Here is a 14,907-nt window from a genome sequence, read left to right on the forward strand (position 1 = left end):
CTGCTTCCCACTAGCCATTCATTTTGCATTTGGTAGTGTATATATGTCAGTGCTACTCTCTCACTTCATCCCAGCTTCCCCCACCAACCCTGCCGTGTCCTCAAGTCCATTCTCTATATCTGCATCTTTATTCCTGCCCTGCCACTAGGTTCGTCAGTACTGTTTTTTTAGATTCCATGTGTATGCGTTAGCATATGCTATTTGTTTTTCTCTTTCTGACTTACTTCACTCTGTACAACAGACTCATACAGACTCCACCTCACTACAAATAACTCAATTTTGTTCCTTTTTATGGCTGAGTAATATTCCATTGTATGTGTGTGCCACATCTTCTTTATCTATTCATCTGTCGATGGACATTTAGGTTGCTTCCATGTCCTTGCTGTTGTAAATAGTGCTGCAGTGAACATTGTGGTACATGACTCTTTTTCAATTATGGTTTTCTCAGGGTATATGCCCAGTAGTTGGATTGCTGGGTCATATGGTAGTTCTATTTTTCGGGGTTTTTTTGTTTGTTTGTTTTTTTAATTAATTTATTTTTGTTGTGTTGGGTCTTCGTTTCTGTGCGAGGGCTTTCTCTAGTTGCGGCAAGCGGGGGCCACTCTTCATCGCCGTGCGCGGGCCTCTCACCATCGCGGCCTCTCCCATTGCAGAGCACAGGCTCCAGACGCGCAGGCTCAGTAGTTGTGGCTCACGGGCCCAGCCACTCCGCGGCACACGGGATCCCCCCAGACCAGGGTTCGAACCCATGTGCCCTGCACTAGCAGGCAGACTCTCAACCACTGTGCCACCAGGGAAGCCCTATTTTTCATTTTTTAAGGAACCTCCATACTCTTCTCCATAGTGGCTATATCTATTTACATTCCCGTCAGCAGTACAGGAGGGTTCCCTTTTCTCCACATCCTCTCCAGCATTTATTGTTTGTAGATTTTTTTTTTTTTTTTTTTTTTTGCAGTACGCGGGCCTCTCACTGTTGTGGCCTCTCCCGTTGCAGAGCACAGGCTCTGGACGCGCAGGCTTAGCGGCCATGGCTCATGGGCCCAGCCGCTCCGCGGCATGTGGGATCTTCCCAGACTGGGGCACGAACCCGTGTCCCCTGCATTGGCAGGCGGACTCTCAACCACTGCGCCACCAGGGAAGCCCTGTAGATTTTTTGATGATGGCCATTCTGACCAGTGTGAGGTGATACCTCATTGTGGTTTTGATATGCATTTCTCTAATGATTAGTGATGTTGAGCATCTTTTCATGTGTTTGTTGGAAATCCGTATGTCTTCTTTGGAGAAATGTCTAATTTTTTATTAAATTTTAAGAGTTTCTTTGATGTCATTAAACCCATTGTATACTTTGGGTTGAGAATCTCTGACCTAGTCCAACCAATTCATTTTAGAGAAGTGCAAAACAAAGGAGCTTGTTATGTACCCACAATCATAAGAGACAATGGTAGAATTAAGATTAAAACTTTAATTTCCTAAAATTGTTCCTCTGCTCTTTTAATGTGACATTTTGACTTTTTTTTTTTCTCTTCACTCAGTATTGTTCCTTTTAGGATGGATATACCTACTCTTAAAAATAAGTGTGTTTAGAGGCATGTTTTCTGATCTTTGCTTGAATAGTAGATTATATTTGTATAGGAGGTATGATTATAAATATGAGGCTACTTTTGCATAGGATTTCTAGTTATATAAAAAATAATGGTCATTTTATAATTGTCAGAGTGACGTTTCTCAAAGCATGATTTAAAGACCATCAGAATGACTGGGGCACCATGTCTGAAATAGATTCTGAACCATATCCACTGAATCAAAATTTCCAGGAGGGGAGTACTCATAAATGTGTGAACTTTTACTGACTCAGATCGATCTGCATACTGAAGTCCTAGATTAGCGATCCTTCAACTTTTTGGCCCAATTACCTCCAGAAAGACTTTTGAAAAATACACACTCCCTCACATTTGAAGGTTGACATTTAAAACTTCCATTACAAGTTTAAGTTTAAATAGTTGCAAAGGACATACTGTTTAGCATATTGTATTGTATAAATATTGACATTGTAAAGTAAAACCCTTACATTATTCTTCTAAGTGGATCCACTGGAGTCCCAAATACAGAGGCAAGTTCTTTTTTGAAAGTCAAAATTATATACTCCCTTTTCCCCATGGACTTGCCTACTTTTACAGAATTTTATCTTAATATATTTAAGATACATATTTAAGATATTCACAAGTTTGATAGACTTGTGAATCAGTTTGTTGCAATTTTCTGCTGGAAAGATGTCTGTTGCAATTTGAAAATTCTTAAATTTCCAGTTTATAATGCAGTTATTAAACTTTAAAACTTTTTCTTTAGACCAAATTTTCATTACAATTATTCCTATACAGTTGTTTAAATATATTTACATGGTTTAAGATTATTAGGAAACAAAAATAAAATTCTTTTAGATATACATTTCTTATTAGATACATGGAGCCTTTCCCCTTCCTTCATGTTTGCCTGTTTGTATGTCTGTTACCTTGTACTGTTAGAGTAAGTCAGAATTCAACGCCGATTTTTATTACTAGTTTTTTTTTGTTATTGTTTTCATGTGATGCTCAGGAAACTTGTTCACAAAAATTGGTATCTGGGAATTCAAAACGATTTTTAAAATCTTTTTTTTATCAGTTGACAACTTCTTCAGGTCTTTCTTTGTTTTTGTTGATCACCAAGTATCAGAACCCACTCAACGATTACCCAGGTTTCAGAGCCAGGCACTTTGTCAGCAACTTGACACCTTTATTTTCAACTGTACCTTTGTCTGTCTCTTCAGGAGATTTTTTGTTTGTTTTGTTTTTCACCCTGGGGCAATATGCTAGATAAGATTGGGCATGAGTTAAAGATGTGTTGTTTTGTATTTTGTTTTTGGAGGAGAAGGGCAGTTGTGAAAGAAGTAGTTGGAAAAAAGAACTCACAGACCATGGCACATTCTTAGGTAAATTTGGTTTTCTTCAGGAAAAAAGTATATATGAAGGTCGACTATCTAGACTTTAATTTCCTTAAAAGTATTCACATACCCATGTACCCCTTAGTGTACTTGGAAAGCCTTCAAGTATTACCAGGGGGGAGGTACACCGTTTGGAAAGGTGCAGAAGCTACATAATTGGATTAACCAACCATCTCAGAACATTGTCCTTAGACTTTCGGGCTCCTACAGAAATCACTGAATGTTAGAATTTTAAGTTTTTAAATACTTCAAATGATTTGTATGTGTATAGTAATTTATTTCCCAAAGATTTTAATCTGTGTACTGTCTTAAATGATCCTCATAACACTCCTCATAAAGACAGGTATCCATTTTCATTCATCATTATCCACATTTCTAAATTACCAAGATTGTGATTTGGCCTAAAGTCACATAGTATTAAGAGTCAGGAATTGATACCACGTTTCCATTTGTAAATTCATTGTTCTTTCTACCATATCAGTTACATAATACACAATTATACAATTAATTATTTTTATTTTAAAAAAGACGGAAGTGTCAAAGTGAAATATAGGCACAACAGTGGCTTTCCTGGTCTGATGTTTGAAAACTGTGGGCTTCCAGATCATCTATTTATATATATCTTTGTTATGAAGTAAAATCATATCACCAGTCTGACAGGGTACAATTATTGGCAAGTCTATTTTTTTTCTAAATACTACACAAAAATGAGTAGAAAAATGATAAGTTTGAATTTTGTTTTTCCTGCATTAAGTTTGAGAGGGCCTACTTCTTTGTCTCTCAGCCACAGGTATCAAACTCTGAACTTGTGTATCCTTCCTAAACTGAAACTTGTTGTCAAGGTATTGTTCATATTTGGATATCCTGGCAGATCAAGTAATGATAACATCTTTTTTCCTAACAGCACTCAAACCCAGGGCATGCTGGACCCTTTCCTGTTGTGTCGGTGCACAACAACCCAGTCAATCCAACCAGCCCTACTACAGCTACTATGGCAAATGCAAATCGAGGTCCCACCAGCCCATCTGTTACAGCAATAGAACTAATTCCTTCAGTTACCAATCCAGAAAACCTTCCGTCGCTGCCAGATATTCCACCCATACAGGTTTGTATTTGAGTGAGAGATTTAAAACCTTGTATTAATTAGGGACTTAGAGTATATATTTCTGGTTGTTTTTGTTTTTTTTTAATTCAGGAGCAATATTTTTTTTGCAATTTCCAAAAAGTAGAGTATAAATAATTTGAATTTTAAAAAGTTATGTGTGCTAAAACTAACACTCCTCAGTATTTTAAAGCTACAGAGTGTCAGCTTTGCTGATCTATCTGCCAGCAGGCAAACTTTGTGTTAAATGAAGCACTTCTGATGAAGGTTTAGATCCAGAGAGGAGACCCAGTACCAAAATACAGTTAAATTTTTGTCAGTCTTCTGTTAGGTACAAAAGGGATAGTCAACCGCCGGTGCAAACAGGTTGGACTGAGAAAGGAAGAGATTGGAAGGTCTAGATATTAGGCATGTGGCGGGGGGGTGGGGAGGGGGCGTGTATACTGAGAGAGGAAGTAATAATGAGGAGTAGAAGATGAATGGGAAGGGCCTCTGAGCTGTCTTGTCCCTTTCACCTGTAATGTTTTCCTGAAGAAAAATATCATTCAGTGCCCTCTGAAATTTCATAAATTCGTTTGAATTGAAGCATTTTATTTTTAAATGTAAATATAAAACTTGAAGGTTGTACTGGGTCATTTCAAGCATTGTATGAGTTATTCAGAGTCAGGGGTCACCATGGGAGCAAGGAGCAGTGAAATTACTAAGACACTAGGACCCGTGACTCTCTACTCTTCGTTGCAGTGCGCAGGCTTCTCACTGCGGTGGCTTCTCTTGTTGCGGAGCATGGGCTCTAGGTTTGCGGGCTTCAGTAGTTGGTGGCGTGCGTGGGCTTCAGTAGTCGTGGCACACGGGCTTACTTGCTCTGTGGTATGTGGGATCTTCCCGGACCAGGGATTGAACACGTGTCCCCTGCATTGGCAGGCGGATTCTTAACCACTGTACCACCAGGGAAGCCCCTGTAGTGGTGCTGAGAGTACTAGACTACTATATAGAATGGAAAATTTTGGAATATATCAATAAGAAGTAAAATTTATAAGTTGTAAGCTTATAATTTATAAACTTTCAGTTTAATGCTTGAAATCATCTCATATGATATATAATATCCCTATTTCATGGAAGAGAGTAAGAATGGTTAGTGACTTTCTCAGTGTCACCCAGTAAATGGGTAAGTTGGAATTCGAAGCCCAGCTCCTGATTACTGAACTGAGAAAGTCCAGTTCTCTCCCCACTTCTGTCCATAGAGATAACAAGGAGGTGGTTTGAGATCATAGGCCTGGAAAGGTAGAGTATTAAGGGCCTTTGGGCAACCAGAGAGAGGTAGGTACAGTATTAAAGGAGTCATTTAAGTTTTACTAAGCACTCCATGCTAAAGTGCCTGGGCATTGAAGATAAAAAGAAACAAGACTTTGTTCCAATTTTTAGGAAACTTTCAAAGGGAAAAGAAAGGTTGCTCATGTCAAACTTAACATAATCTGCTAGGGCCACTGTCACAGAGAGCAGATAGAGGAAGGATGGATGCTCCACATCTTTGAAAAGCTGGGCATCATAAGGGAAATGGGTCATTATTAGATCTTCCTTGTCATCTTTTCCCAGAAGAACTTTGAAATCAAAACAAGAGGATCCAGAATATATCCCCTCCCATCTTTAGTTAAAGTGGGGTAGAAGGAGCAGAATCCATACCTTCTCTTGTGAACCTTCTCTTCCTTGCAGACATAATGCCTAACCTTATTTTTATTTACTGATTTATTAAAGTATTGACTGCTTTAAAAAACTGAGATATAATTCACATACCATAAAATCCAACTTTAAAAAATGTACATACAATTCAGTCAGTGGTTCTTAGTATATTCACAACATGGTGCAACTATCACCACTGACTAATTCCAGAACATTTTCATCACCCCGAAAGAAACTACCCATTTGTGGTCCACTCTCCATTCCCCTCTTTCCCAGCCCTTGGAAATCACAAATTTACTTTGTTTTTATGGATTTGCCTATTCTGGACATTTTGTATGAACGGAATGATGGAATATGTGGTCTTTTGTGTCTGGCTTCTTTATCTTAGCATAATGTTTATCAGGTCTAAACACGTTGAAGCATGTATCAGTACTTAATTCCTTCTTATGGCTGAATATTCCATTCTGTGAATATACCACATTTGTTCCTCCATCCATCAGTTGATGGACATTTGGGTTTCCACTTCTTGGCTATTAGGAATAATGCTATGAACTTTTGTGTGTAAGTTTTTGTGAACTTGTAGGTTACCAGTTCTCTATGCAAATTTCTAGGAGTGGAATTTCAGGGTCATATTGTATGTTTAAGTTTTTGAGGAACTGCCAAACTCTTTTCCACAGTGGGTGCACCATGTTACATTCCCACCAACAGTGTCAGTGTATGAGGATTTCAATTTTTCCACATCCTTGCCAACGCTCGTTATTGTCACCTGCTTTTAAGAGCAATTAGAGGTGGGTACCACAAAAGTACAACCACAGTAAGAAGTAGTTAACCATATTAATCAAAAATAGAAAGGGAAGCAAACCTATCATCTCTTGAAGATTCATCTACTTTTTTTCCTATCCTGTAGTTTCCGTGGTATAGTGAAAAGAAAAGAATCCTGGGGGAGGTTACACAGGAAGCAGACAAAGTAGCATTAACTGTGCAACGCAGACAGGAAGTAAATACAAAGCAATTTCAGGTATTTGTTGATATATCTTAATACTGATCATTACAGCTATCCAGTATAGAGTAGAAGTTGATTTAAAGAGAATTCTCTCAACTTGAATTATTTTTTATTTCACTCTACTATCCATCTCCAGTGGAGTTATAATATGTGGTAGTAATTTTGACCTTTAGGGGATACATGATGAACCTAAATACTTTTTCAGTGGCTAAATGAATATTAGAATCTGTTCAGATTAGATTATAATTAATAGATGTAGTATTCTAATGATATATTAAATTCTTTGTAAACAATTTTCCGTATTTGGAAAATATGTACTTATATCTGTATACTATACTGGATAATATGAAGTCTTGGGAAAACCATGTGTGTCTTTCAGATATTCACATGTAAATTTAAATGTTATAGAATACCCATTTCTGTACTGTGTTCCCAGTACTGGCTGTCTTCCATCTTTACCAATATGATAGGTAAAAATCATGTTTGGTTATTTCATTTACATTTCTTTTTTTCATGTGGTTTGTTATCTTTTCTCAGGTTCATTGATTATTTGAATTTTTTTGTGGATTGTCTTTTTCCTTTGAATTCATAGAAGTTATTTATATAACACTTACCTATTCCATGCAATTATTTAAGGATGCTTAAAAAACATTGGTTTAATGAATATGTGAATTAATATTTTTCCCGTTAGACTTGTAACTTTATATATAGTGACTCTTCATCCATGTCTGGTGAAATATCGAGGTAAATCAGCTAGCATTTCCATGTTGGTGCTGTAGTGGCATCAGGGAAGCCCTTTTATGTACTTGGCGGTTTGCTTCTTCCTAATCTTTCCACTCTTGTAGCCTTAGTGTTGTCTCTCTGGCAAGAGATATAAATCGCAGGTGGGAGAGTATAAAAGGAGTGGGAGTGGGAGTAGAAGTAGGTAACTTGCGACTTTCATGTCTGTTTTGAATCATCCTCTCCTCCTTTATGTTTAGGTGAGATATAGCGCACATTTTATCTGTGGCCCATGTTAGGAACTGCCCCTCTTCACAAATCCTCTAGTTAACCCTAGTTGCAGCTAGGGATTTTCCTGTAGTTACAGCTTACAAGCGGATCCTTGGCCAGTAGCTCTGACCACTGAGCAGGCGCAACTCCTAATATCTCTTAATCGTCCCTCTAGCTAGCGCACGGCAAACTCTCACCTTTAGCCTTTTATGTCTTTGAGATGAGGTTTTTAAAGGACTTTTCTGCGGAAGGCCTATTTACCTTTTTTTAAATTGAGGTATAATTGACATGTAACATATATTAATTTCAGTTGTTCAACATAGTAATTTGATATTTGCATACATTGCAAAATGATTATCACAATAATTCTAGTTAACATCAGTCACCACACATAGTGTAAAAATTTTGTGTGTATGAGATGAGGGCTTTGAAGATTTTTCTCTCTTAACAACTTTCAGATATACAGTAGAGTATTAATTATAGTCACCATGCTGTACATTACCTCCTTATGATTTATTTTATAACTAGAAGTTTGTACCTTTCGATTCCTTTCACCCATTTCACCCACCTACCAACTCTGGCAACCACAGATCTATCTCTGTATTTACAAGCTTGATTCTATGTTTGTTTGTTTGTTTTTAAATTCCACATATAACTGAGATCATGTGGTATTTGTCTTTCTCTGTCTGACTTATCTCACTTAGCTTAATGCCTTCAGGTCCATCCATATTGTCACAAATGACAAGATTTCCTTTTTTTTATGGCTAATATTCCATTGTGTATATAGATATAGCACATATTCTTTATTCATTCAGCTGTAGCTTTATCTGTTCATCTGTTGATGGACACTTAGGTTGCTTCCATAACTTTGTTATTATAAATAATGTTGCAGTGAACATGGGGGTGCATATATGTTTCAAATTTGTGTTTTGGGGGACTTCCTTGGCGGTCCAGTGGTTAAGACTCTGTACTTCCACTGCAGGGGGCATGGGTTTGATCTTTGGTCTGGGAACTAAGATCTTGCATGCCATGCAGTGCAGCCAAAAACATAAATAAAAATTTTTTTTAAATTAGTGTTTTTGTTTCTTTTTTTTTTTCCTTCATATAAATACCCAGGAGTGGAATTGCTGGATCATATGACAGTTCTATTTTTAAGTTTTTAAGAAATTTCTATACTGTTTTCCATAGTGGATGTACCAATTTACATTACCACTACAGTGCACAAGGTTCCTTTTTCTCTACATCCTTCCCAACACTTGTTATCTCTTGTCTTTTTAATAGCCATTCTAACTGGGGTGAGGTGATAGCTTGTCGTGGTTTTGATTTTCATTTCCCTGATGATTAGTGATGTTGTGCACCTTTGCATGTAACTGCTGGTCATCTCTATGTCTTCTTTGGAAAAATGTCTACTCAGATTCTCTGCCCTTTTTTTTTTTGGCTGTGTTGGGTCTTAGTTGTGGCACACGGGATCTTTCGTTGTGGCACAGGTTCTTTGTTGTGGTGTGTGGGCTTCTCTCTAGTTGTGGCTTGTGGGTTTTCTCTCTCTAGTTGTGGCCTGCAGGCTCCAGGGCACGTGGGCTCTGTGCTTGTGATGCACAGGGTCCAGAGTGCGAGGGCTCTGTAGTTTGCAGCTTGCCCGGTCTCTCGTTGAGGTGCATGAGCTCAGTGGTTGTGTTGCACGGGCTTAGTTGCTCCGCGACATGTGGGATCTTAGTTCCCCGACCAGGGATCGGACCTGCGTCCCCTGCAGTGGAAGGTGGTTTCTCTACCACTGGACCACCAGGGAAGTCCCTCTGCCCAATTTTTAATTGGGTTGTTTGCGGGTTTTTTGTTTTGTTTTTTTGGCTGTGCCTTGCAGCATGCAGGATCTTAGTTCCCCAGCCAGGGGTTGAATCCCCACCCTCTGCAGTGGAAGCACGGAGTCTTAACCACTGGACTCCAGGGAAGTCCCTGAATTGTTTGATTTTTTGCTATTGAGTTGTATGAGTTCTTTATGTATTTTGGATATTAACCCTTTATCAGATATATGATTTGTGAATATTTTCTCTCATTCAGTAAGTTTCATTTTGTTGATGGTTTCCTTTGCTGTGCAGAAGCTCTTTAGTTTGATGTAGTTCCACTTGTTTATTTTTGCTTTTGGAATCAGATCCAAAAGATGATTGCCAAGATCAGTGTCCAGGAGCTTACTGCCTATGTTTTCTTCTAGAAGTTTTATGGTTTCACGTCTTACATTTCAGTTCTTTAATCCATTTTGAGTTGATTTCTGTGTATGTGCAAGATAGTAGTCTGATTCCATTCTTTTGCATGTGGCTGTCCAGTTTTCCAACTGTCCAACATTGTTTATTGAAGAGACTGTCCTTTCCCCTTTGTATATTCTTGGCTTCTTTGTCTTAAATTAACTGACCATATAGGTGTAGGTTTATTTCTGGCCTTTTTATTTTGTTCCATTGATCTGTATGTCTGGTTTTATGCCGACACCATACTGTTTTGATTACTGTAGCTTTGTAATATAGTTTGATATCCTGGCCTGTGATGCTTCCAGCTTTCTTCTTTCTCAAGATTTCTTTGGCTATTTGGGTTTTTTTGTGGTTCCACAGAAATTGTAGGATTGTTCTATTTCTGTGAAAAATGCCATTGGAATTTTGATAGGGATTGCATTGAATTTGTAGATTGCTTTGGGTATTGTGGACATTTTAACAATATTAATTTTTCTAATCCATGAGCCCAGAGTATCCTTACATGTATCTTCTTCAGTTTCTTTTATCAGTGTTTTACAGTTTTCAGTGTAGATATCTTTGACCTCCTTGGTTAAATTTATTTCTGGTTTATGCTTTTTCATATGATTTTAAATGGAATTGTTTTCTTTTTTTCTTTCTCTTTTTCTGTGTGTGTGTGTGTGTGTGTGTGTGTGTGTGTGTGTGTGTGTGTGTGTGTGTATGTATGATGCACTTTATTTGGCCACACCGCATGGCTTGCAGAATCTCATTTCCCTGACCAGGGGTTGAACCTGGGCCTGGTAGTGAAAGCCTGGCATCCTAACCACTAGACCACCAGGGAACTCTCCTGGGATTGTTTTCTTAATTTCTCTTTCTGATAGTTCATTATTAATATATAGAAATGCAGTAGATTTTCATATATTGATTTTGTGTCTTTCAACTTTACTGAATTCATTTATTCTTACAGTTTTTTGGTGGAGTCTTTAGGATTTTCTATATATAATATCATGTCATCTGCAAATAGTGACAGTTTGATTTCTTTCTTTCCAATTTGGATTCCTTTTATTTCTTTTTCTTGTCTAATTCTCTGGCTAGGACTTCCAATACTATGTTGAATAAAAGTGGTGAGAGTGGGCATCCTTGTCTTGTTCCTGATCTTACAGGAGAAGCTTTCACTTCTTCAGCTTTTCACTGTTAGGTGTCATGTTAGCTGTGGGCTTATCATAAATGGCCCTTATTATATTGAGGTACATTCCCTCTATACCCACTTTGCTGATAGGGTCAACTTATATTGATGAAAACTGTTTACTTTAGGAGAGTCCTCCCTTGCCTGTAATGTGTTGTGAGCTGCTTTATTCTGATCATTTTTATATCAATCCAGTCCTACCTTGGTTTGTATCTATAGTTTTCTTCAAAGTTTCTGCTTTGATGCCATTCTTTCCTGTTTTATAGCCTTGAAAATCAGTGTGATTTTGAGAGGAGAGTGAGAAGTAAATGTATATGTTCAGTTTTCTGTTTTTTAAAAATATATATATTTATTTATTTAATTTTTGGCTGCATTGGGTCTTAGTTGGGGCATGTGGGATCTTCCGTTGTGGTTCGCGGACTTCTCTCTAGTTGTGGTGCTTGGGCTCCAGAGTGCACTGGCTCAGTAGTTGCGGCATGCAGGCTCTCTAGTTGTGGCATGCAGGCTCCAGAGCTCATGGGCTCTGTAGTCACGGTGAGCAGGCTTAGTTGCCACACGCCATGTGGGATCTTAGTTCCCCAACCAGGTATCGAACTGGCATCCTCTGTATTGCAAGACGGATTCTTAACCATTGGACCACTCGGGAAGTCCCGCAGTTTTCTGTTTTGAATGAGAAGTAGATTTCCCTAAAAAGTAATCTTGCTTCTAGTAGAAGATTAAAAGAGGCAGGTGTGGGTAAAAGTAGATCAGTAAGCAAGAAGATTAGCAGTTAAGTAAGAATAGTTTAACTGTCTCTGATATGGAATAGTGTAATATTTTTCTTAAGGTAATCTTCATAATTAAGTAGTGTTTGTTACTATTTCTTACATAAATATTTTCTCATTTCATCATCACAGTTCTTCATTGTGGGTGGGATGTTTAAAAACAGGGGACTGATATTCAAATTAGGAACCAGCTCGCAGTCACAGTGCGAGCTCCTCTGGCTTTAACCTTCTGCATATAAAGTGTGAAAAGGGCTCAGTTTTCCTGTTGACTGCCAGCTTTTTTGTGTGTAATAAGGGAACTTATATCCCAGGCTAAAGGCTTTCTGTTGAGTATACAGACTTTTCAAAGCACTGAAGTTAGGTACTGACATTATTCGATACCTGTTTAGTTGAATGATTCTGGCAGGACCATGGATATTGATACTAGGGGCAGGATGCTGAAAACAGGATCCTGCATCAACCTTGAAAAAAGGCAAAAATGTAAGACTGTGTCAGAGGTATTTTCATAGTAAAACACAAAGGATTTAGTGGGTTATTGGGTTTTGTCTTGAGCTCCCAATCATTTATTGAAGCATATTAATTATAGCTATATTCACATAAACTATATACTATTTGGGTCCTCGAGGAAGCATAAGGAAGGAACAATTAATCCAAGTTTGATATAAGGTAATCTGCTTATTAGTAAACTGTGAGCATAAATGATTATACTAATGAAATTAATAACTTCTCCTCTGCTTTAATCAAAGCAAATTTATCTTTTTGTTCTTTTTCTTTAGTTGGAAGATGCTGGTTCAAGTAGTTTAGATAATCTACTAAGTAGATACATCTCAGGCAGTCACCTACCCCCACAGCCCACAAGCACCATGAATCCCTCCCCAGGACCCTCTGCCCTATCTCCAGGATCATCAGGTAAAGTCAACTGAGGTACCGTCTCATTTCTTTAATACCTTAAAAAAGTATCTCTCGGTATATGTATTAGGGTTCTCCAGAGAAATAGCACCAATAGGAGAGGGGTGTGTGTGGGGAGAGAGAGAGAGAGAGAGAGAGAGAGAGGTGACAGAGGTTAAGGAATTAATTGGTCCACTTGATTGTTAGGGCTGGCAAGTCTGAAACCTGCAGGGCAGTTAGCAGGATGGAGACAAAGGGAAGAATTGGTGCTAGTCTTGAATCGAGGCAAAATTCCTTCTTGCTCTGGGGACCTCAGTCTTTTCTCTTAAGGTCTTCAACTAATTAGAGGCCCACCCTCATTATGTTTTACTCAGAGTCTACTGATTAAAGTGTCAGTGACATCTAAAAAATACCATTGTAGCAGCATCTGGATTGGTGTTTGGCCAAACAACTGAGTACCATATTCTAGCCAAGTTGAGACATAAACTTAACCATTGCAGTAACATTTTTTTTTCCTGATCTAATTATTTTTCTTTCAATACTGTGGACAAGCTTTAGCGAACTGAAATAATAATATATATCTGTAGTGTACACTGTTCAGAACTCTAATGTACCCCTCCCTCAACCCCCAGTTATATTCATGTTTTTTGCTGGATTTGTAGATGAATTTAATTTCTGTGTCTTCTATTTTACAATACATGTTGTCATTTGAAGAATTCTTTGGTTTAAATCCAAGTTTAAAACACTTTGTTAAATAATGAAAAAATTGAAAATTTGTTTAAAAAGCAAGAATTGAGGAAGGGCAAGTGAACTTTCAATTTGCAGTTAAAAACTTAAAATTTACTGGAAACTATTAAAATGTGACTAATCAGGTCCTGAGCTATAGATCTCTTCCAAAATCCCAGTTTTATTAACGCTATTACATGAATGAGTGATTAAAGCATCTCCAAATAGATTGACAGTGCAGAAGTGGTTATGGGATATATTCATGGTTTCTTACTGAAACATACCACCTCATTATTTCTACAGTAAGAGTAGTTCAGCTCTAAATGTGGGTTTTTCATGAGATGTATCATTAATACATTTTTTGCATCATATTATTTTTGAGGTTTAATATAAGTATTCCAGGACTTTTAAAAGGAAGAATAATTAATAGGAATCTAGATAGGATATTTACCAAATGCGTGGGACGGCAAATAGCTTTCTCTTGATACGGTAGTTTCCATTGATTGAATAGTGGTGCTCTGAGAGGATTCTGAGAATGGTATCTGGGCTCAGCTGAGAGAAACTGATTGATAGCTGCCAACAATAACACATGAAATCCTTGACTTTGAGACTAGACAAGGGCTGATTTCCAGGAATTGCTGAATTGCCTTATAATGATACTTGAATTCTGTAATTAGTAGGTAGAATTCTGAATTTTCTTACCTGCATAGTTATTCATTTTGACTTATTATTTTTCAGGTTTATCCAATTCTCACACACCTGTGAGACCCCCTAGTACTTCTAGTACTGGTAGTCGAGGCAGGTGAGTATTTACATTATTAATAGCTTTATTTTTTCTTTTTATCAAGAAAAATTTCAAATACGTATTCTAAAAAGTAGACTATTATAATGAACTCCCGTAAACTTTTCACCCATCTTCAACAATGATCAAGTTATGACCAGTCTTATTTCTTCTATACTCCTACCCATTCCCCCCGTTCTAAATTATTTTGAGATAAATCTCAGACATTTTATCATTTTACTTGTGGTTGTTTCAGTATATATCACTATATGTATCACTTCAGTGTATATATATATACACTTTTAAGTATGTATCACTTTAAGGATTTAAAAGTTTTATAACTATGGAACCATTATCACACCTAAAAAAAAAATTTACTAGCTAACTCTCTGACATCAGTAGAGCTCTAGTTAATGTTCAGATTTCCCAGTTTTTCTCATAAATGCTTTTTTTTTTAATTGTTTCTTTGACTCAGATTCAGATAGGCGCTATACATTGCCATCAATCCATATGTCAAGGTCAAACTCAGTGTATTTGTTGAAGAAATGTATTGTTTGTCTTACAGAGTTTTCCTCATTTCCCCATCTTGTCATTTAA

General features: G+C 37.5%; 1 protein-coding gene across 3 annotated transcripts in view; it reads left to right on the forward strand.

Moving 5' to 3' along the window:
* TRIM33 (tripartite motif containing 33) overlaps nucleotides 1-14,907 on the forward strand; it is a 147,059-nt gene that overhangs the window by 119,127 nt on the left and 13,025 nt on the right. For all 3 annotated transcript variants that reach the window (XM_082832347.1, XM_082832348.1, XM_082832349.1), the window contains exons 11-13: nucleotides 3,882-4,082; nucleotides 12,692-12,824; nucleotides 14,268-14,331. In XM_082832347.1, the coding sequence (XP_082688473.1) occupies nucleotides 3,882-4,082; nucleotides 12,692-12,824; nucleotides 14,268-14,331 (398 nt within the window). The remainder of the gene's footprint in view (nucleotides 1-3,881; nucleotides 4,083-12,691; nucleotides 12,825-14,267; nucleotides 14,332-14,907) is intronic.

The sequence above is a fragment of the Leucopleurus acutus genome, assembly GCF_964270905.1.
Source record: "Leucopleurus acutus genome assembly, chromosome: 2".
NCBI classification, from domain to species: Eukaryota; Metazoa; Chordata; class Mammalia; order Artiodactyla; family Delphinidae; genus Leucopleurus; species Leucopleurus acutus.